Below are 25,264 nucleotides of genomic sequence, written 5' to 3' on the forward strand. Positions count from 1 at the left end.
ATGGATGAACAATCGATATTTGACATCCTCGAGTGCTCTGTATGCCTAGAGCGTTTGGATGCGACCAGTCGGGTCTTGCCATGTCAGCACACCTTCTGCATGCGATGTCTTCAGCAGATCCTCAACACCCGGGGCGAGCTACGCTGCCCGGAATGTCGAGACCTTACCCCGCAACAGAGGGTGACGGACCTACCCACCAATATTCTCCTGGTGAGGTTGCTCGATGGAATGAAGAGGCCTGCTCCGGCATCTCCTGCTTCAACTGGATCGAGTTCTGGAGGAGGCCTGTCGAAGACCAGTGACCAGGCAGAGTCAACTTCTTCAAGTAGGAGTGGTGTTTCGAAGGTAAGCGTGATGACATTGCTTTATTACATTGTACATGTAGTTTCTCTTTGAATTTATCATTTAAAGTCAGTGGAGTGTCAGCTTTCATGTGGAATTTGACACCAGTATTATCACACATGGTGGAAGTGTGGTAGATCAAGATTTATGACAAGCAGACATGTAATGCCACTGGAAAATGCATTATGGTTTAAAGTCATTGTCCCTTATTCTGAAGTCAGGTTAATTTGTACTCTGGTCTAAAGTTGTGGTTTATATGTAACTATGGACAGCCAATTGTGGCTTAAACCTCTCAGTACATGTACATGTAGGTGTTCAATGTATCAGTTCATTTGACTCAAATCATTCTTAACTGTCTTGGAAGGAGATAGTTGTCAGAATTTTTCACCATTAAAGAATTAGGAAAGAGCACATTAAAATATAAGAAGCATACAAAGTTTAAAATTTTGACATGTTTGGCTTCCTATTATTCTGGCTTTCCATTTTTTTTAAACCATAAATTCCGGTTTTGTCAATAATTGTCTGTTGTTTCTTTTGATCCCACCGCCGATTATCCGGAAAATATAATAGAGAATAAACAACAACAAAAAATAAGCAAGGAAATTACGATACAGCCAAAACAAAAATTAGACTCCTCCAAGGGTGTTTCTTGTAGTCTCTTAATCGCCTGTTATACATGTATTCCTAGTACGTTACGTTCATACGTGACATCTCATAACGATATTTGATTCAATTTTCTTTGAGAGCTCGAGAGATCTGGATAAAGCCAAACGAACTTGTTAGTTTACAGCATGCAATTGACACTTTGGAGCCCTTACTATAGTACTTTTAAAGGATATTATTTAGGACATTTATCTTGTGAGTATGCAATTTTTAGGGTTTATTTTTGCTGCTTTGATCATTGTGCGGCCATGCCGCATCAGCGGTGGTGCATGTTCCCCATGATAGCTGATGCCCCACCGATCAGGCTGAAATGCGATTAAACCTTTTGTGATGACTACCAGTGTGTCAAAGGATGACTTGCCTGAAATGACAACTTAAGTTTCCTCTCAACTGATGCATGTACAGTATTACAAGGTCCATAAATGTCGTCAAACAAGACAAATACAATATACATGTATCTACTTTAATGACCGCCTGTTATTAAAGACGACAACAAGTGGCCCTTAACTTTCACTGCATTTTTAGGGTACATGTAGGGCCACATTTCTACCAGGCACATTTGTATATTACACCAATGTATAAAATAAAAGAGTGCAACAAGTGTCCCAATGCCAATGAGAGGTAGTCTGCAAGCCCAGACTCACGTTTGATACTTTAACTAAAACTATGTCTAGAATGAAGACTAGGCTTCAAAGTCTCTCTCTGTGTCAAGTAAGAGCCAGCCACAGTAGCCTATATGTACATAGTGAATCTAGTCTCACTACTTCAGACTCTGCATTATGCACTATGTGAAATGGCAAAAACCAAGGGTCTGTGCCTGCAGACTAAATGAGAGGGATATTGAGCCTGATCAAAACGCATCCACAGCCATGGTCTTCGATGGACCTGGATTGATTTATGAGGGGTACTCCGGACCGAAAATAATTTATATCGAAATACATGTAAATATAAAGTAAATTCACCAAGCAAAAGGATGAAAATTTCTTCAAAGTCTGATAACAAATTTATTGAATTTTAAAGTTTCTGAATTTTTTTAAAATTCAGTGTTATGCATGGTCATGAATATGCAATAGATGGGCTGATGTTATGTCCCGACTTAAAAAAAAAATAGATTCCCCAGTTGTTTATGTTTTTATTTTCTTGTTTTGTTTTAAATAAGTATTTTTCAGGATCATTCTTAGCTACTTCTCAATGATCCTTCCATTATTCTTGTACAGTAATTGTTCTTAATTTGCTATACTATGAAATAGTCAACATTTCTTGATATGTACATGTATACTGTATGTTTCATGAATGTTTTTGTGAAAGTGGGAAATAAAATTTCAAATTCAATGTTTCCTGAAATTATACATACTAATTATTTAATACTTCATTCTCCCTTAATTAATAGTTGTATCTTTAGTTACAAATTAAATCAGCAATCTTACTAGTTGTAGCAATCATACATATTTATTGTCTTACATATTCAATCCAATTTTTTTTCATAGTTGGAGGACAAAATTTGACTAATTATGATTCATGTGATAAAATACAAAACAATCAAGTCGGGATATGACGTCATGAGCTTGCTCATTGCATAGTCATGAAGACATGCATAGAACTGTTTCACCTATTAAAAATAATGCAAAAGTTTAGAATGTCATAACTCTTTATTCCTTGTCTGAGTTTGATGACATTTTTGGCATTTGATTGTCTGATTTTGGGAGTTCCCCAGGGCTTTTTAAGCCTTCCACAAGTTTGATTTTCCTTGAATTTTAAAATTATTAGGATTAAGGAACCTGTTCAGTTCATAAATGTCACCCGATAATATTTATAAAGACCACTTTTCTTGCCGTTCTATGATGGTCTTTATAAGGGTTTGGCTGCATAGTAATTTCATAATGCCAGAGGACAAATATTTGTCAAACTTGCATGAAGTTTGAGTCCATTGTAGCATGAAGATTGAAGCAGAGAATATGAAATGATTGATTCAAGCATGTTACAAAATAAACATTGAAAATAAAGGGAGAAAAGTGGTGGAAATTGGTATTGTTTGGAGACTGTATAAAAGGTTCATGCTGTTTTCAAAATAGTGTTCACTAGCTTACCCACGGCGTATTTGCATATACCCCCGGCTTATTTGCATATACGGATTACCGGCCGCACCGCATCCGACGCAACGGATCAATGCCCACCTATTGTTCTCGCGTTCGTGCGTACGGTCTTGGAGATTAGTATAAATAGAGTACGTCATCAGATAATTTTCGTCACTTGATAAAGAGTTGCAGCGGCACTCGAAAGCTCGTGAACTTGTAAGCTAGTGAACACTTTTTGCGAGAGTGATCACAAATTTCCTTGTTGACCATAGTAGATTGCGAGACAAATGAATACCCTCTAGCGATTATTTCAATCCGCAATAATGAACCTATTTAGTATTGTCATATGGTATTTCTTTGAAAATACTAATTTCCTCACCAAAATACTGATTTTCGGCTTTTCAAATAATGGTACCGGTACTGAATATTCGTGGTTAAGGTTGGGAGCTCTTCATACAAATTGTGTCAGACAGACAGAAACTAATTCTTTGTGCCGTGACCCACGTTGGCTTTTTAAAGAAAAATTGCTACAGGATTTGTAGAAATTCGAGCCGAGCCAGTCAAAGCAGCACAGACTGGAAGTGGAAACTTCTTTTTGGATCTTATTATCATGGTGGCATACATGTACTTTCACACCATGTAACAACTCTTGGGCATTTGCTTGTAGGATAAAAAGTCTACTTTAAAGTCTCCAGTTATCTGCAGTGTGGAAATCAGAAAAATATCATTCACACATGTATGAAAAAATGAAATGATTATTAAGATCTCAAGTAATAACTAAGAGAAAGGAATGTGGGGATGTGACATCATCAGCCCACCTAATGAATATTCATGAAGATGTGCAAATGTTTTCACAAAATATCGCTGAACTTTAAAATTCAATAACTTTGTTATTTGTTATCAGATTTTTATGAAATTTTCAGCATTTTGCTCTGTGAATTTTACTCCATCTATTTAGATAATGATTATTTCATCCCGGAGTACCCCTTTAACTGGAAGTTGCAGTCAGTTAGGGTGGGCTCAAGATTTTAGAATCCAGTTATTGCATATTAAATTTACCTGAGCACTTTATGCCTTGTGACAGTGATTGAAAAAAAAAAAACAATTTTGAGGGGGCGTGGCCTAAAAATACTGGCCATCTTGAGGATGGAAAAGCCCTGATTTTCATGTTTGAAGGCCTATTGACTACTGAGCTGAATCTGTACACGTCTATTTTGGCCTATATTGTTTTATACCAGCCTGATATACATGTATATCCAATGGAATAATTGTCGAAATTTGAAGAAAAAAATGGAATAGTGTACGAATTGGATCTTTGTTATTTAGGAGGCAGTATCATTCATTGTTTGAATTCTTACTACAGTGTATGAGTTTCTATTGCCTGAATGTCTGCAAAGACTGTGAAACACCTCGATTACCTCTGCGCCTTCAGTGTTTCAAGAGAAAAGGAGGTCAGTTGAAAACAAAGCAACTGGACAGTGTGAGGCTGGGAATAGGTTTAGAAATATAATCCTCCTCTTCACTGTAGGATGACAGAGTCTTTGCCAAATTAAGATTCAGTTCGTGAGCCCCAGAGGAGAGTACCCTGTATACTGTTACGCAGTTTTGTGGCTAGATCAAAAAACCAATATGGCACTCGTCACGTCTCCAATATCTACTTGGAATAAAAAATTCTGAAATTTATTATCACTGTTCTTTTTTTAATTTTGGGACAAAAATTCTCAGAAACTGGCAGAGAAAAAGTACATTTGGAGCATTGAGAGTTGAGACATTAACTTTCTGTGACTCTTGTGATTATTCACCTCATTGGAGAATCTATCCTGATAATAGCAGCAGAAAAAAAAGTTAATAATCCATGGGTTTTATGGAAGTTTGTTCAGCATATTTAATACATGTAGTCTTGTGCTGGTTTACTTTCTTAGGATTTTTTGTTTTCTCAGAAACTGCCCTTGAAAAAGTGTTTGGAAAAAAAGTATTTGGGGGCACTGACACATTAGTTGAATTTTATACAGGTATGACTGTATTAATAATTCACCTACTAGTATCTGTTCAGACTATTAAAAGGAAGGTTTATTTTTATATTTTTAGGGTTGGTTTTCAGATTTGAAAAGTCTGTAAAATTTTTGTTTCAAATTATGATCACTATATTTTGGTGTTAATAGGTGCTCTGAGGTGTTATCCTTCAAATGCCATAAAAAATTTTTAGTTTCGTTCATGCTTGAGCGAACACGGAATGTTTTTGTCTGGGGTTAAAAAGGAGGCTTGGCAAAAATGGCATAAAATGATAAATAAGATGGTCGGACTTCTTGCTAATCAGCAGACTTCCTCTTAACCTTTTCATTATCTTTGCCATAATTTTCGAATTATGCGGTCAAAATTCATTTTCAAATCTATTTATTTGCTTGAATTGTTCTGTTGTTTCTCTTCAATATGTTCTCTTTTAGCTTTGAATATTCCTTCTTTAGGCAAGAACATTTTTTTTTTCAACCGATGTATGGGAGAGTGTTTTTTTTATAAATCCTTTCATTGTGTGATACAAAGGTTATGGTGCCTTTGAACAGTGGCATACAGATGGGCGGCGGCTCGGGGTGCCCCCCCCCCCCCCCCCCCATAAAAAAAATCATGACCAAGAAAAAAAGTGGAAAGGAAATAACATGGAAGATGGAAAATGAAATATGATATAATTTTCTGAATATTATGTCAAAATCTATCACAAAATTTGATATTTTGATAAAAAAGTGGAAATTTTTGCTTGCTCACTTCACAACTGTTTTAAATACATTTTACCCGATCTGCCATTTCTTGCTCCTTCAAAATTGACTCAATACACCATTTTCATTGAAAGACATGAATCCTTTCCTGTTTGTCCTGTCAAGCACATAATTATTCATGTCTTTAAAACACATGAATCCTATTTTCAAGGAATCAATAGCCCCTTGAAAATAGGATTCATGTCTTTTAAAGGTACCATAACATAATTCGTTTCACATAATGAAAGGATTTAAATAATTACTAGTTCTCCCAATTGATTATGCAAATCTTGCTTGGGTTGACAAAAAGTCTTCTTTTCTTACTTATGAAGAAAAATTCAAAGGTAAAAGAAGTTTAAATGAAAAACAAAATAATTCAAGTAAAGAAATAAATTTGTAAATGAAATATGGCATAATTTGAAAATTATGGCAATGATAATGAAAAGATTAAGAGGAAGTCTGCTGATTAGCAAGAAGTTTAATCATCAAATTTCTCATTCCTGCTGTTTTGGCGCAAGCCTCTTTTTGAACCCCCGACAAAAAACATCCCGTATTCGCTCAAGCATGAACAAAATTTATTTTTTTTAATGGCATTTCAATGATAAGATTTCAGAGCATAGATCTATCAACATCAAAATATAGATATCGTAATTTGAAACAATTTTTAATAGACTTTTCAAAACTGTCCCGTTTTTTTATACGCACTGTAGAGCAAGCAATTAAAAGAACATTATGATTGGTGTACATGTATTCTGCAGACACAGACCCTTCGTTTTCGCAATTCGCATAATGCATAAATACAGAGTCTGAAGAAGTGAGGGGGGGGGCTTGGGACGAAGGGTGGACTGTGGGGTTCCTGTTAACACGGCGCGATGCTACGCTATTCTTTAGGAATAAGCCTTTTAGGAGAATTCAAATTTGATGAAAGATAATATAATTTAACAGTAATTGCTCTTGATTTGCTCTGAAACAAATACTACTACGCTATACAGTATTCTTGAGGAACAAGCCCTTAAGATAATGAGAATTCAAATTTGATGAAAGATAACATAAGTTAACAGTAATTGCTCTTGATTTGCTCTGAAACAAATATTTATTTTTCATCATCAGTAGCATATTTTTGTCAATTACCGTTTGCTGTGAAGTGCAGCTGGGATTGTAGGGTCTTTTCCTCTTCATGTGTACATTATTATTATTACATGTATGTACAGTATGTTCTACATGACAATATCATGCATAATTCTTTTGCGATCTTGATGCCTCCAACTGAATATGACATCATCGTTAGATTATTATGCATCACACTCTCCACTTGACCTGAATAAAGTTGCCGCTGGAGATACAGTATATAATTTATTGCATACTGTATTATGAGGCATGGTAGGCAATTGACATTTTTGGAATGACAAAACTGACCAGTTGCAGGACCCTAATAGCAGTTTATCTTTATTGCAGTCCTAATCAAATTCTTAGATAGAGCCTCCGAGGGGCATGTCTCATTTAACCCTGGAAAGGAAGTAAAGGCTTTCGCTGTGATATGCAATGAGGCAAACGTATTGATGGGACCAGGGAGTTGGGAGAGATATTGTTCACATATTTGGATTGTGAGAAAGTGAAGCAAGCGAGTTGAAAAATCAATAATAAAATTATTGATTATTGTTATGATAAATTTTTGGTGGGTCATGTGCCAGATATTGAAGGAAAGTCTGTGAAAATTATGTGGCTGAAAAATACACCAGCTCATTAATAATATCAAGGAATAAAGTGAGGTAAATATTTTGATGGGACTGAGTTTTATATGTAAATATGGAGCACTTTGTGAGAGAATGCGTAGAAAGCAAGCTGGAAAATGAGCGATATCAAAAGTAATGAATAATTTTATGATAAAGTTTTGGTCTAAAATGGGGACAGATATTGACTTAAAAAAAGGGAAAGTCAATATGATGCTGACACATACATGTACTAGTACAATACAATGGTTTAATTGAAGCTAAATTGACATTTGAAGCAAAAACTACGCCACTGGTCAGTGGTGATTGGGGGCTTTTAACTTGTATTTCACATGTACATGTATATGACGGATTATAAAGGGAGTAGCACAACTTGGGCTAATGCAAACATGCTTTTTGAGTAAAGATGAGTAATCCAGATTCCTAATTGAGATGTAGGATGCATGCCGCGATCCTGTTTATTGGAACTCAGTATAGTGATTCAGCACTTATTTCCAGAAATTTGAAGATCTTATCCATGTAGGAATGAATCCTCTTTAGGTTGCTGATGATAAAGGGTGATTCATTTCATGGTATACATTATAATGATAATTGAACATTTATATTGCACATAGCATGATGTTGTGCTAATATATTAATTAGTTGTTTGTCCTTTTACAATTTTAAGGCTGACCATAAGATTACATGTACACCAATCATAATAAAGAGAAGAAGAGATACAGACCCATAGGCCCGAATTCACAAAGGTGGTTTTTAAAACCCACGGTTGAGTCCATGGTTTATGCAGATTTCCTGTATAAATTACGCTGATTTTACCGCGTATATTATATAATGTCCAATGCTGATGCGCTTTTGTCACAGTGTGCCAAATTGACGCCTGTTACCGTGGTTATCCCCGCTATTTTATTCATGAGTCCACTCTTTGAAGAGTGGACTCATGAATAAAATAGCGTATCTAACCATGGTAACAGGCGTCAATTTGGCGCACTGTGACAAAAGCGTGCATCAGCATAGGACATTTTTTATACACGCGCCTGATACGCGCTAAAATAAGTGTGATTTATACAGGAAATCTGCATAAACCGTGGACTCAACCGTGGGTTTTAAAAACCACCTTTGTGAATTCGGGCCATAGTATCTGTATGTTTTATAGTTCATTTGATTGTATTGTGAAGACCCATTAAAGATACATGTCAGGGACTGATATCCTCTTTCTTTTCTCTTCATGCATAAAAAAAGATACTCCACTCCAATTTCATAGAAGAGCAGGGAGCTCAAATTAGAAAACTTTGGATCATTGTTATCATGGAAGGGATGTTTCGGTGTTTAAAGGTCAAGTCCACCCCAGAAAAAATGTTGATTTGAATAAATAGAGAAATATCAAACTAGCATAACGCTGAAAATTTCATCAAAATCAGAAGTAAAATAAGAAAGTTATGACATTTTTAAGTTTCGCTTATTTTTCTCAAAATAGTTATATGCACAACTCAGTGACATGCAAATGACAGAGTCAATGATGTCCCTCACTCACTATTTCTTTTGTTTTTTATTGTTTGAATTATACTATATTTCACTTTCTATAGATTTGACAATAAGGACCAACTTTACTGAACCATGAAATGTTAAAACAATGGTAATTCCACATGTTCAGTGAGGAGAAAACTTTGTTTCACAGGACAATGAAGAGAAAAGTAGAATATTTCATATTTCATATAATAAAGTACAAAAGAAAAAGTGAATGGGTGACGTCATTACATGTAGTCCCCTCATTTGCATACCGACTTATCCTGCTCTGTATTAGAGATTGCTCTGTAATAGTAATAATGTTTCTAGTATGTGACATGTCAAAGGCCCTTCTTATTTTTCCAAACCTCAAGTCAAGAGATGAGATATGGCCCAATCAATGTCAATTGTCCTTGTCTTGTGTTGTGAGAGGGGCCCCCATCATGTCATCTGTTGGTGATGTACAATGTACATGTGTATCAGCTCCATGTATGGCATACATGTACATGTACATTGTAGCTATATGGACAATGCCTAAGAAATTCAGGAAGGTGATGATTGATTTCACACTTATAATAGCCAAAATTGCCCGTCATTTGTAAAAATGGAATTACTTGGGTCGACTATTATTTCTTCAGTTGCCCAAAGATCTTTCTCAAACATACATTTCAAGAACATTAATCAAAAATCAATATTCTACAATCTACATACTGTCATACACCATAATGAGATATGCTTTTACAGTGGCTCATAATTTGCTTGTTTAGGGGGAAAGAGTGGCCCTTGAAATGAGAGGAACATATGTAGCTCCCAAATGCAGATATTGCCCAAATGAGGCTAACAAAATGTAATGTGTTTGTGGATTGCCCTTCTAGGGAAATTTTCAACAATTACATTTTTCATTAAAAAACATTTACATGACTCTTGAAAACATGAGGCACAAGTAAAACTCCTGTAAATGTGTACATGTAAAATCAACATCAAATCAAATGTGCATGAAGGCGTATATGACCCTGTTCTCATTACTGTCCTAAAACTAGTTTACTGGAAACGAGTTTAGAGGAAAATAGTTAATAATAGGAGTGGGCTATAAATGGGTGATTTTTGGTTTTGCTGTGGCAACAGTTTTTTTGTATTCCTTTTACCTTATCTCAACATGAAATGACAATATTTTTTGTCTCGGGTCCGAGAAAAAAGTGTGCCGGGCAAAAATAAAAAATGGCCGCCAAAACCCCCCAAAATCACATTTTTGGCCACAACTTCTTTATTTGGTGGTTTTTTTCTCTGGTTTTGGTGTCTATTCATATGTTTTGGGGGGCAGGCTGTTTGTTTTTCCTAAAGTTAGTACTTTTAAAACATTATTTGTGGAGTTAAAAGGTGATTTTACTTAAATTCACCAATTTTTAGAGCCCTTTTTTCAGTCAAAAAGTAGGTTTCATCGTCTTGTGGTTCTTGGATATTAGACGATACTTGTTGAACAGTAGTAAGCAGCTTCATATAGCTATATAGCTTTTATTCCTCTAAATTGGGGTTTACGGATATTTGTGAAATATATCTTATCAACAAAAAAAAATGTCATTTATCAATAGGGGCAATGCGATATACAATGTACTGTACATAATACAGGGACACTGCATACACCGCCAGTGTATATCCATGCATTGACCACCATGACATATAACAAGGCCTGTATATAAACTATATAGTGTCATAAAAATGAGCTTCTGAGGTTTAAAATTAGATTGTGAATTTGACTGCTTGTCAGCTGATGTACATGATCTAAACTGATGTAACATAAATTGCACATAAACATCATATACGTACATCACAATTTTAGCCATTTCTACAACATTTAGAGGTTTTTTTTTTTAACCTGGTTGTGTCTAACCCTATGTTTATGAGGTCAGGTAAATACCATGGTAATGCTGATCAACAGCCAATCAGAATCAAGGATTCCATGCAGTTACTATTTAATGGCAAAGTTACCATAATGGTAAATTTTATGCAACGGGGCCCAGAATAGCTACAATGTAAATGCCATAATGTGGGGTTGACTATAATCCATTATTAATTTACCTCTCTTCGACCCCTGAATTTGCATATTTGACAAAAGATGTCTTAAATTTCTGAGACAAAACATATCTTTGATTTCTGAGGCATCTAATTATAAACCTAAGAGCTAATTTCTATGACACTATAGTTTATATACAGACCTTGTCATGGTGGTCTATGCATGGGCATACATGGGCATACATGTGTATGCGGTGCAGTATGTACAGTACATCATATACTGTATAGCCCTTATGGATAATTGACATTTTTTTAAATTTATAGATCATTTCGCAAATATCTGTAAAACCCAAAGTAGAGGAATAAATGCTATATAGCTATTTGAAACTGCTTGCAATTGTGGAGCTCGCATCGTCTAAAATCCAAGAACCGCATGACGATGACACCTCCTTTTTAGCTGAAAAAAAGGGTCTAAAAATTGGTAAATTTAGGCAAAATCATCTTTTAACTCTACAAATAATGGTTTAAAAGTACTAATAATAGGAAAAACAAAATGCCTGCTCCCAAAAACATATGAATAGACACCAAAACCAGAGAAAAAGACCACCTAATAAAGAAGTGTTGGCCAAAACTGCGATTTTGGGGGGTTTTGGTGGCCATTTTGGATTTTTGCCCGGCACACTTTTTTCTCGGACCCGAGACAAAAAATATTGTCATTTCATGTTGAGATACATTACAAGGAATGAATAAAAACTGTTGTCACATTAAAATGACCAAAAAAGTATTTTTGACCCACGTATAGCCCACTCCTATTAATAAAAGGTGTATTGAGAATGGTCTAAGTGGTCTTGGAAGTGATCTTACAAACCGGTTCGGAATATCACCTCGCGATGTAGTTTTCAAGATCGCTTTGCCTCGTTAATCTGGTTTTAGCGTAAGTGATGTGATGACACAGCCATTCTTCAGGAAGCGATCTTTGCACATTGTGAGCATGCTACTACTCTACACACTGTGTGTAGAATGTTGACGCTGAAGATTCAAATTTCGCACAAAATATGTCACCACTGAGAGTGTTCCTGTAGCAACAAGACTGCTTTATGTGCTGTGGTTTGAAAACCACTTTTGGGGGATCAAATGGGAAAGCTAGCATTTGAAGCGATCTTCCAAACTGGATTCCTGAACTGGTCTCCGTTAAACTAGCTTTAGGATTGTAATGGTAAATTGCCAATTCGTCCACTGCCATCTCTTCCACTCACCACATGGTCTACCTTCATTTAGTGTCTAATGCCATTCCGTCCATCAACATTTCGTCTACCAACCAGTTGGTCCAATAACCATTTGGTCCAATCATTACTTTGTCTAATCACCATTTCATCTATGACCATTTCGTCTATAACCATTTGGTCTAATATTCGTTTTATTTTCATTAATTTTGCCCAATTAACACTTAGTCTAATTAGACCAAATGGTATATGGACTAAATGGCTATTGGACCAACTGGTTAATAAACGAAATGGTAAGTGGACGGTCCACTTACCATTTCGTCTAAAACTGTGAACGAAATGGCGATTAGACCATGTGGATATTAGACGAACTGATGGTAGACCAAGTGATAATAGTGGAGTTGGCAATTGGATGGTTTGGCATTGGACCAAATGAAAATAAACCATTGTAATGAGAGTGGTGTCCACATGTATGTTTTTGAAATAGATGATGTGCACATACATTTACATTTGATTGAGGCAAGGAGTAGAATAGCATCAATCTGTGAATGTCCAATTAACATTCCGATGAACATGATTGACTATCATCATGAACAGTTATTTCAAGTTATGCACACATTTAAAGGGCGACTGGGCAAGTCTACATGTACTCTTATTTAAAGGTCAACTCCAACCCAAAAAATGTTGATTTTAATAAATATAGAAAAATCAAACTAGCATAATGCTGAAAATTTCATCAAAATTTGATCTAAAATAGGAAAGTTATGATCTTTTAAAGTTTCGCTTATTTTTCACAAAACAGTGATACTACACAACTCAGTGACATGCAAATGAGACAGTCAATGATGTCCCTCACTCACTTTTTCTTTGTTTTTTATTGTTTGAATTATACAATATTTCATTTTTTACAGATTTGACAATAAGGACCAACTTGACTGAACCATATAGTATTGAACAATGCTAATTTCACATGTTCATGGAAGAATTAGTTATTGTTTCACTTGACAATGAGAAGAAAATTAGAATATTTCATATTTCTCACGATAAAATACAAAATAAATAGTGAGTGGATGACGTCATCAGTCTCCTCATTTGCATACCGACCAGGATGTGCATATACATGTAACTGTTTTGTGACTTTAAGCAAAATTTTAAAATGCCATAACTTTCTTATTTTACATGTTATTTTGATGAAATTTTCAGTGTTATGCTTGATGGACTTTTCTCTTTTATTGAAATCAACTTTTTGTTTTTAATAGTGTGGACTTGTCCTTTAAAGGGCAAGGCTATCCCAACAAACAGTATATTGGAATAAAAAGAAAAATATCAAACAAACATAATGCTGAAAATTCCACCTATTGTTCACAAAACATCTGCATACGTAGCACTATGATATGCAAATGAGAGTCAATGATGTCGCCCACTTGGTATTTCTTTTGTATTTCATTGTTTGAATTATACAATATACACTCCTTTATACCGAGTGTTGGATGTAGACAACAACACTACATGTACATGTACAATGTTCAGTGAGCTCAGAGAAATAAAATTTATTGAATGTAATATTTTATCACCTGACTTCATGAACTTCACAATGAAATACCTACATGCAACGTTCTCGCTACCACGCGTCACGGTTGGCGGGCGCCGACAACCCTGAAAATTTTCAGGGCAAATCCGCCAACCGTAAACTTCCCCGACAACCGTGGCCGACAACTGTAAAACAGGCCTAGATCCACACAAAAAACTGAATAATATATTTAAAATAAAAACAATCTGCTTTTCAGATCCTAAAATAAACTTGTCGATTATTTCTTCCACGATTTCTTCCCGGGATTTCTTTGCTTCGCTACTATGCTGTATACGATACGACCTCGACTCGAGGCCCAATTTAACTCTCTCTCTCTTATGTGGGAAGTGCGAAGATGTTTACCTCGCATTTGCGTATCGCATTGCTCTCATTATTTACGTCTTTAAAATGGTAGTAAAATACGCTCAAAAATAAAGTGAGAAGAGAGGGGTACCGTGGGTTACTGGGTTGGGCAATGTAATTTAGATGTTACGAATTTCAGTTGATATTGTCATTTATTTTGTCAAAAGTAAAGTGTGTCAAAAAATAATATAAAAATTCGATCGAAATTTAGTTTCATCTCGTCCCAGGCCCCAGCCTTATTATAGCTACATCTACATGAATTCATTGAATGCATTTCTGATGACACTGCCGTAGAACGAATTGAGAAAATTATTAAAAGATCACGTTAATAATGACAAAGCCACAGCCACATGAATGGATTGATATAATGTCCAACTCATTTACTCACAGCAAAATGATTATTCACATTTATATTCCAATTTTACTCCATAATTTCCAAAGTCTTGATCTCTACATCGATCTTTTGAAAGTGTTGATTAATTTCGCGACGGTGTGTCTACCAAGTTCTGTGTCACTGCACTAGCGCTCACCATGGCCACGTACATAATACAAATCGCACATGGCATCAAAATCTATCCGAGTCTTCCAAAATTAGATGGGATCCAAAACCGATTTGAATGTTTTTTTTTTCTTCAGATATTCATTGAATCTGTTATAATTTTCATAAGTAATAATCTTTATTAATTTTATTCACGCTTTTTATCATATTACGACTCATTTTTTAATGTGAGTTATACGTACAGTGTATTTTCATTTGTATTGTTCTTTATTACTCTTTGCCTGCCAATTAGTCATTACAGTGAATGCTTCATGAATTTGTTGTACAATTGCTTAACAACTCCCGGTATACAACTACGATTTAAAATAAAATATTATTTGAAATTAATTTGTGTAAAGGAGAAAGAGAATAATGGGAGGTGGTCGTGGGCAATGTAAATGAAAATGATGGGATGTTTGTGACTTTGTGGGGGAGGGGATTGGCGAAAAGAAGTCAATGTTCGGAGCGAATTACATGTAAATTAATATTCTTTTATGGATGTGTCTACTGTGATTGTGGCTGCATAATCTTTATGGCGAGTGGAAAATCAACCCTTGGACTTGGTCGGGAGGGGTACGTGATTCAATAGATTTCAATAAAAGTACACATTCAACAAAGTGGAATTGACAATTCATTCACAGATATTCATTTCAGGGCCGCGGAAACAGGGGGGGGGGGGGGGCTGGGTGGGCTTCAGCTCCCCCACTTTTTTTTCCAAAACCATGTACAAAAACAGGACCACCGGGGGCCCGTTTCATCATCATTTTTGTCCGACAAGTTGTCAGACCTGACAACTTTTCTTGATGTTGATTGGCTAAGAAGCATTGTTACTATGGTAACTGTCGGATGAAATGGGACTTGTCGGATAAAACGTCCGACAGGTCCTTACATGAAACGCTCCCCTGATTGCGTTTTTTGCATGGTGGTCAGCCCCCCCCCCCCACTTTCAAGACCTTTCCGCGGCCCCTGCATTTCAAGTACGAATTATTGAAGTTGATATGTGTGAACGTTTTAGAGGATATGTATTTCGTTTGCCCACGCGGCCACGCCCACATGAGTCGCTAGTATAATTTGAATATCGCTGGATGAATTTTTCAATTTCACTTATGTCGTTATATATGTTTTATATCGGAATTGTGTTTTATATATAGAGTTATCTTTACAACGTCGTTAGCCTAATTACTGCGAGTGGATTATATTTATGAAATGAGTTGGAATGTGAACGAGACGCCCCAAAGCCGATGGCACGTGATCTAATTAGTATTCACTTTCTGGGTTGAGCCAATCATTGTGCTTGAAAACGGGTTTCCCCGAATTCCCGCCCTTGGAATGACTGTGTACCATGTGCGTAACCTGTTAACCTGTTGTATGAATGCGAATCAGCTGGTTTCGTGACCTCAAATATTCTTCATGTTGTTTACGCTGGATGGGGGCTATAAAAAGATCTTTCTGACTCTTTTTTTTTTCAATTTTAATAATCTGTTCGTGAATTTCTGTAACTTGAAAACTGATGCAATTTATTGAATCACGTACCTCGATCTTCCCACTCATGGTGCAAGAAAATATTTAAAAAATTTAAAATCGCCAAAATATACATGTAAAGAAAGATTATTCAGCCGTCGATCATCAGACTCATCATCAGTAGTAGTATAGACATGTCTATAAATATGCATTCGCTTCGAATATTGACTTCTTCACCAATCCCACACACACGTACGATCTCAACATCCCCTTGTCATTGTCCACGCCACGACCCCTCCCCTTTCGCGCTCCCCCTTCGACCATCCTAGCTACAACCCCCCCCCCCTCTTCCTCTCTTTCACACACGCTGTATTTGTAGGCCTACATAGTGCATTATTTAAAAATACAAATCTGCTTTCCTGTCAATTAAGCTTTACTTTCAAAACATTTTAAATCGCAATTAATTATAATAAGAACAAAATCGTAATATTAAAGTATGATGAATGACTAAAAATATTTCTCCCGCTCGTGATGGACACATTCATTATTTTATAGGCGAGTATAGAACAATACAAATGAACATATAGGAATAATTGACAGTGAGTATAAATCTACTTTCCTGTCAATTAAGCTTTACTTTTAAAACATTTTAAATCGCAATTAATTATAAGAACAAAATCGTAATATTAAAGTATGATGAATGACTAAAAATATTTCTCCCGCTCGTGATGGACACATTCATTATTTTATAGGCGAGTATAGAACAATACAAATGAACATAGCAATAATTGACAGTGATAAACGAATCTTGATTGGATATTATTAGTATAAACATCATCAGCAGAAGTCTTAATTATGAGAGTCATAGTTTCAGTGAGTATCTGAAAACAAAACAAACATGCAAATTATATCGTCTCATGAATACCGATGCCCATTATTTGGAAGCCTCGGAAGTTTTCTTCCGAGGCTTCCAAACAAAGTCGGAACAATCTTTGGATTGAGTAAGGGCGTGGCGCGGCGCGCATGCGGTCCGTAGATGTAGTCGGTCATTGACACACATTCACAAAATGAATCGCACTTTCTAAGGACGTAGCGATCGAGACATTGGAAAGTATGGAGTACATTATCGATGTCATTGATGTGAATAAATCTATAAACTGTAAGTATAAAATGAGATTGAATTTAAATCTTTTCTTTTGACCTTTTTCATCAGTACTTGCCTTTCTGCTTCAATCGATCGCAATTCGCGCAACCGTTACGGCTGTGTGGCCGGAGAAGCATTAAATAGACATAAAATGTGGTGCATTTAGCAGCAATCTAAGCTCGTCGATATTGATAATTTCGATAGCTACCGCGCTCCGCGCGGGAGGGGGGACACCCCCCTCCCGCGACCCTCCCCCCGTGCGTGCTTCGCACGCACCAAGGCCGCTGCGCGGCTTGCGTATCATCGCTTCGCGCCGCCAAGCGTCAGAATGAACCTGGCGAGAACGTTGCCTACATGTACATGTAAATATGGCAGAACTTGAACACTTTAAATATTTTAATTTTCTGTTGGAGTTCACTATTTAACCACAGTATAACAAGAGCCAACATAAGAATAGTGAACAAGTATTGTATATTGTTGAAAAAAGGCATTTTAATACCATGAAAAGAAAACAAATACTGTATGACCAAATAATCAATCATGCAACAATCCCACCCCCATTGTGGAATGGTTGACTCAAGCCGTATGAATTACACAAAAGGCTGTATTTCATTGATTATACATGTAACTTACAGAATGGGTATGAATACTTTTAATAACATGCCCCCTCTTTTTGCATATTGTGGGATAAAAAAATTATATATAACAGAATTTTCATCTGAAAAGCATGTATACTGTATTTAACCTCTTTTATGATCAAAGAATAAAGGGAATCTATGTGGGGTATACATGAATACTTTTGATTATACATGTAACTGTAGATTGCTTTAGTTTAATGTTTCGAGAGTCATTGATTTGAAATATGTATGATTTTGCTGGCAAATTTTGTATAGGCCTTGAAATTAAAAGTTTTTAATCTGTCATCTACTGTATATATTTTGTCAGCTCTGAAATGCCTTCAGTTCCGGGTATCTAATTATCAAGTGATTTATTATCATTATCATTTATTTGTTTTATTTGTCTCTAGATTTCTGGTCCTAATCAACCATGTGCTAAAGCTATCTATAAGTATGACGGACAAGAATCTGGGTAAGTCGATTTGCATAATAAATTAATAATAATAAACAATGACAAATTATTTGTCATATTTATGTTGAATTTTTTTTCTTCTAAATAGCACTTTATACACCTGTGGTTGCAAAAAGGTCCTTGTAAACTCCTACATGTACATGTATGGGGGTCAATACAGTGCTAGTGTAATTTGCCAAGATGAACAGACAGCACCCACCTCCTGGTATTATAATGATGATGATAATATTCTGCTTTTTTAATAGCACTTTACATGTACATTGGAAATTTGTTATCGCATGGCTCTCTACAGATGTACTATTTTATAGAATATACGTTTTTGTCTTTGTATCATAGCATTATTATTCTTCCTAGGAAATTGTGTTTGTGTAGTGTCATAACCTGGTTGTAGTGTATTCAGACTGCCTTGATCACCAGGGCCTCGTCTTTATACAAAGAGTTATGATTGATCCAATCAAACGTAACTATGGAAATCCATCAGTGTCATAATTTTTTATACAGGAAATTTGCAAAATGTCCTTTGTAACAAAGGAGAACACACCAAATTGTCAAGAAATCAATGAATTTATGGATATACATTCATATCTAGAATTTTTTTTGAACAAACATGCAATTTATATGTTGACTTTGCTGGCTTTCCATAGTTGCGACTGATCAGATCAATCGTAACTCTTTGTAAGATTGGCCCCAGAATACCAATTAAATTGCAAGATTTTTTTCTGTCTAGAAACTAACTGATAATTTTTTTTTGGCATTCATACTGACCCAAAGCAAAAAATGTGGTTTGAGAACATACTGTACTTTTCCCTATTCAAAACAATTTGCCAGTAGCTTTTGATGTTGCAAACGTTTCCAACACTCGTCAGAAAGGTTGACGAGTCCAAACACGGCTGCCGTAGCAAGCATTTGTTCCTCAGTGAGATACAACTTTAAAGAATGTTTGGGTCCCGTTTCATAAAGACTTGTTATAATAACTTTAACAAGTGTGCTATCAGCCAATCAAATGGAAGGATTTCAGTAGCTTGTAGCGGTTATTGAAAATTTGTGGAGCTCTGTGGCCCAGTGGATTGGTCTAGAGCTTGAGGGACCAGTGGATTAGTTTCCAAGACTTTGAAACAGATGTTCGGGTGGTTCGAATCCCAGCCATGACATAATTTTCTTCAGCAAGAAATTCATCCACATTGTGCTGAGCTCAACCCAGGTGAGGTACCTGGCTGGAATTTATTCCTTGAAACGTTTGGAGCTCATTACAGTAATGTAGCTCGGCTAAAGAGAGGTTTTAGGCGCTATATAAAGCAGTATAATGATTATTATTTGTTACTACATGTATGATAGGTTTTATGAAACAGGCAGGGCCCTCTATCGTTTTATTCATTGTTTGTATGGTTTTTGATCTATATTTTTCCTGTCCATCTCGTTCTCTGCAGTGATTTGTCTTTCAACAAAGGTGCTGTTGTACTCCTTCTGAAGAGAATAGATGACAACTGGTATCATGGCGAACTTGATGGAAGTCGGGGCTTCTTTCCGGCCAGCTACGTAGAAGTGCTGGTGCCTCTCCCGCCTGACCCACCTCAGTGTAAAGCGCTCTACGATTTCGATGTCAACGAGCAGGAGGAAAAGGATTGTCTGACTTTCAATAAGGTTTCTAAACTTTGTTATTTGTTGTTCAGGGGAGGAGGGGGGGGGAGGTGGGGGGGAGGTGGGGGATGTTTTATAGAAATTTATTGAAGTGGGACTAGCATTTGCACTTAAAGAAGGAAAAGGGAAGGCGGTGCTCACTTTTGGGAGGCATCCAAGGCTGTTAAAAAAGGGCATTGATATTATGAAATTCACTTTTTTCAATGGGGACACATGCACTTGATTACCACAGGACACCAAAGCCTCAGGCAAAAAGGGCACTTGTTTAGTTTTAAGTCTACAAATATTTGGAAGGGCATCAAGGCTATTCTGAGGGCATCAGAAGCCATGGCCTTGGGGGGGGGGGCTTTGATTAAATCGAGCCCTGCAAGTTCTTTAATGAAGTTGGCAATTTGTAGACTGTGTATAAAGTGTTTTTTTTTCCTCACTAAGTATAACTTACTCCCCCATTCATCCCTCTCACTCATGCATAAAATCTTTTCTTGATTTTTATCTCTCCTTTTACAGGATGAAGTACTAATGGTGATAAGGAGAGTGGATGAGAATTGGATAGAGGGCCAAAAGGGGGATAAAATTGGAATATTCCCAATCTCTTTTGTGGAGGTGAGAAAAGCATTCCCACTTGAAGTGTTGATTTGAGCTGGGAGATCATCCAAAACTATTTTGTTTATATGAACATGAGAAGTGATTAGTTGGAATCCCACGATCACAGCCGTCGACCGTGTATGTTCAACCAGGGGTGTGAGAGTTCAGACTTTTAGCTGATTTCAGATTTGTTTTGTTTTGATTTGCAGCTTAATTGCAGCTTATTTTTTGGCTTTCCTCTGTTTTTCAACACCCTTCAGCTTTTCTCAGATCTTTTTATTTATGACCACTCACACCCCTGTTCAACCAAGATGAGCATGCATATCACCCACCATGTAATCTGCAAAACTGCTAAGTGCTATGTCAAAACAACGAAAGATAATTGTCATTTTTTAAGCTTCAACATTTCGGGTCGAGATGCTCTTTGAGATGAGTGCTTTAAAATCACTGATGAGGTCCACACTTAGTGTTTACCCATCTTGTCTTGAATTGTGTATCGTTTGATTTAATGGCGTGTTTTTCTTCAGCAAGAAATTTACCCACATTGTACTGCGTTCAACTCGGATGAGGTGAATGGGTACCTGGCAGGATTAATTCCTTGAATGCGCTGAGCGCTGGAAGGCAGCTCAAGCTGATGCCGAGGTAATAATAAAGTGCTTCTGATTAGATTATTTTGAGATATATGGCGCCATATCAATGCTTATTATCTTCATTATTATTATTATTACAATTATTACTAAAAGCTTGACTGGTTATATGTTTTTTGTGTATAGTTGAATGATACAGCCAAGAGTCTTGTGGATGTGAATGCAGGAGCCACAGGAGGAGATGCAGGAGCTAGTGAAGGACTGGGAGGCAGCTCCTCCCAAGAATCAGGATCCAGGTTAGTGGTTTGATCATGGAGATAATAGCGAGCTTTCCCAATCAGTATGCAGACGCTTCTGGAACGTTGAGAATCTATTGAAAGTGCTCGTCAAATCGCAGTGAACGGCTTAGAGGTCATTGTAGAAAATCGGTGAACCGGGACAGCAGATCGTCCTAAGATTCGGAGCTGCCGAAAAATTGCAAAATATGTTATTTGTCCAGAGTCCAGGACGACACTGCTGTTTTAATTCACAGAGTTTCTTTCGACCAAGGCTGCTTTGTTATGAAGGGCTTGTGACAATATCAACCTTCCAGAAAGTGTACAGTCTCTTTTATCCATGTGATATTCATGACTAGAGTGTTTTTGCATTGTTAATGAGCTTGGTGCGGTCCAAAACACCTCTTTTTATTCTGCCATTGCTGCTCTAAATATTGACCAATTTTATGTTTTTGGTATCTTTATAAAGGAGAAGAATCATTCTTTCAGGTCATGTGTTTGGATTAAAAAAAAATGTTGTAATATAGGGGAAACTTATGATCTAAAACATGAAACAAAATAATTATTTTCATGCAACAAAAGTTGTTGTTTTTACACTTAATTCTGTTTGGGCCCACATGATTTTTGTCTCGCCTGCATAGCAGAGCGAGACTAAAGGCGCCGCTTTTCCGACGGCGACGGCGGCGGCGGCGGTGGTGGCGGCGGCGGCGTCAACATCAAATCTTAACCTAAGGTTAAGTTTTTGAAATGACATCATAACTTAGAAAGTATATGGACCTAGTTCATGAAACTTGGACATAAGGTTAATCAAGTATTACTGAACATCCTGCCTGAGTTTCAGGTCACATGACCAAGGTCAAAGGTCATTTAGGGTCAATGAACTTAGACCATGTTGGGAAAATTATTTTCAAAATCTTAACCGAAGGTTAAGTTTTTGAAATGACATCATAACTTAGAAAGTATATGGACCTAGTTCATGAAACTTGGGCATAAGGTTAATCAAGTATAAGTGAACATCCTGCTCGAGTTTCAGGTCACGTGACCAAGGTCAAAGGTCATTTAGGGTCAATGAACTTTGGTCAAGTTGGGGGTATTTGTTGAATTACTATCATAACTTTGAAAATTTATGGATCTAGTCCATGAAACTTGGACATAAGGTTAATCAAGTATTAGTGAACATCCTGCCTGAGTTTCAGGTCACATGACCAAGGTCAAAGGTCATTTAGGGTCAATGAACTTTGGCCAAGTTGGGGGTATTTGTTGAATTACCATCATAACTTTGAAAATTTATGGATTTAGTTCATGAAACTTGGACATTAGGTTAATCAAGTACCACTGAATATCCTGTGCGAGTTTCAGGTCACATGACCATGGTCAATGGTCATTTAAGGTCAATGAACTTTGGCCGTGTTGGGGGTATATGTTAAATTACCATCCTAACTTTGAAAGTTTATGGATCTAGTTCATAAAACTTCGGATATAAGAGTAATCAAGCATCACTGAACATCCCCTGTGAGTTTCAGGTCACAAAACCAAGTCAAAAGTCAGTTAAGGTCAATAAACTTAGGCCATGTTGGGGTAATTGTTGAAGTGCCATCATAACTTTGAAAGTTTATAGATAGAGTGAATGAAATGTGGACATGGGTGTAGTTGACAGTCTTAAGTCTCCGTTCAAATGTCATTTATGGTCAATGAACGTGGTATTATGTCATTATATGAATTATGTTTTTGTGAATGATTATTTTATAGTAGTTTTCAAAGTTAGCACTGCTGCTATATTAAATTGCGTAATGCAGGCGAGACTGCCAGAGGCGTTCCACTTGTTAGATTTTGATAAAGCTGAAGATCTAAGCTTTAATATGATATAATTTTTATAACAAGAGATATTTTAGATGGGTCAGCAGCCAGCTTTGCATAGGCCAAGTACATTTAGCAGCTCAAAAACAAAAATACTGCGCTCTGATCGGTCATAGAAACCACACACCCACGCAAATTGCAATGTTCCCCACACTGGGCCTCAGCAAGGTCACACTCACCATGTGGTAAGCTCTTCAAATTACCCGCGCCTGTTGGTTTGAAAACCTTATTCAGCCAATCAGAACTCTAGATTTTATGCTACTCAGAAATTTCAGAAATCTCGTCTTGCATCTTGATGGAAAAAGCTGGATGCTGACCCATCTAAAAGTTGTCACATATCAAAAGTCACATTGTATGAAAGTAGAGAGTTTGAGCTTTCTGATGATATAAATAATGTTTGTGCCTAAAACACAACATTTTGCACAATTTGCAAGAGAAAAGAGAAGAAGAAAACTCCGTTTGATGCATCTTTTCTTTTGGAAAGGCATTAGTATAGTTCATTGGAGAGGACTGATCAGTCTGGGGAGTGTTTCATTAAGCAAGTAGTGCTTTTCACTGACTAACTTGTCATCGGCCAATCAGGTGCAAGGATTTCAGTTGCTTATAACAGTTACAAGTGACAATTCATGGATTATTTGTTTCTTGAAATACTCTCCAGATCGATATTAATAGCTATGTACATGTAAAAGCATGTATGATAGTATGATCTAGAAATTATAGAAAGCTGGAATTTTCTTTCCGTTGTACCTGATCTCTCTCTTTCGTTTTATGCTGTTATAGACACTTGGGTGGTCATTTTATTGGGTTCTGTATGCACTCATTTTGAAATTGCAAAAAGAAATTGAATGTGGCCTATCCAAGAAAAGAAATAAACTTACTGTACATTTTAAGAAGTGGCAGTTTGATATACACTATGATTCTCATTTTAGATACAGATATATTGTCCCCATTCTATTTGTTTTTGTATCTTGTGATTTGTGTTACAGTGTACACAGTAATATGCTATATGTGATTATACATGTAAATTTACTACGCATGACCTCCATCTGCCCCCACAAATTGATTTATATTTTGAAACCTAAGTATATATATATTTTTTTTTGGGGGGGGGGGGGTCGGGAGAACTGTACTTCCGTACAATAACTTGTATCATCTATTGTTTTGCTTTTATTTACATAATGTCACCTCTTTATTATTCTTTATTTCTTTGTTTTTTTCAATGTTTATTATTTTTTAATAGTTTCTAATAATTTTGAAATTACTTGTAAATATTGTGATTGTATGTGATGGAATACGAATAAAACACATAATTGAAAATAAAAAAACTCATTTTGAAATTGCTACCACAACTGGCATCAATCTGTGAATAGAGAGCTGAAGTGTACGTTCATGATATGCAGATTATCCAGAGACTTCCAATCTCATTTTTGTTTATCTACAACAGCAAGAACAAATCGTCCAACAAGCGCCATTCTTTCACTTCCATGCTTGGTGTCCAACTCCGCTCCAAGGAATCTCAGGATAGAGGGAGCGGTGGTGGAGGGGGGAGCGGAGGAGGTGGTGGTGATAATCGTCACTCCATGGAGATCTCGTCTCCCGTTCTCCTGAGATCCAGCAATCCCACCGCTGCCACACTAATTGAGGCAAAGGCAGCGGCGGTAGCTGTAGCCATGGCAACCGGTGGCCCTTCCCCCGCATCATCTCCGTCGCCATCATCATCTCCTCTCCCTGTTGCTGCTGCGTCGGGAAGCGCCGCCCAGACCGCCCAGGGAAGCAAGAAGAAACCAGCCCCACTTACATTGAACAACCAGGTTTAGATATTTTCATTGATTTGTTTGGTTGGTTGATTGAATTTATTTCT

General features: G+C 36.7%; 2 protein-coding genes across 3 annotated transcripts in view; both read left to right on the forward strand.

Annotated features, from left to right (window-relative positions):
* Window positions 1-20,619, forward strand: LOC129261439 (E3 ubiquitin-protein ligase SH3RF1-like). Its single transcript, XM_054899499.2, has 4 exons — window positions 1-345; window positions 18,400-18,461; window positions 19,889-20,068; window positions 20,607-20,619. The coding sequence occupies exons 1-4, from the start codon at window positions 1-3 to the stop codon at window positions 20,617-20,619; spliced, it is 600 nt and encodes a 199-aa protein (XP_054755474.2).
* The window catches only part of LOC129262018 (E3 ubiquitin-protein ligase SH3RF1-like), a 20,454-nt gene continuing 12,476 nt past the window's right edge, over window positions 17,287-25,264 (forward strand). For both annotated transcript variants that reach the window (XM_064100339.1, XM_064100341.1), the window contains exons 1-6: window positions 17,287-17,387; window positions 18,400-18,461; window positions 19,889-20,102; window positions 20,607-20,702; window positions 21,458-21,567; window positions 24,848-25,214. In XM_064100339.1, the coding sequence (XP_063956409.1) occupies window positions 20,619-20,702; window positions 21,458-21,567; window positions 24,848-25,214 (561 nt within the window). In that variant the 5' untranslated portion in view covers window positions 17,287-17,387; window positions 18,400-18,461; window positions 19,889-20,102; window positions 20,607-20,618. The remainder of the gene's footprint in view (window positions 17,388-18,399; window positions 18,462-19,888; window positions 20,103-20,606; window positions 20,703-21,457; window positions 21,568-24,847; window positions 25,215-25,264) is intronic.

Source organism: Lytechinus pictus, chromosome 5, assembly GCF_037042905.1.
Source record: "Lytechinus pictus isolate F3 Inbred chromosome 5, Lp3.0, whole genome shotgun sequence".
Classification (NCBI taxonomy): Eukaryota; Metazoa; Echinodermata; class Echinoidea; order Temnopleuroida; family Toxopneustidae; genus Lytechinus; species Lytechinus pictus.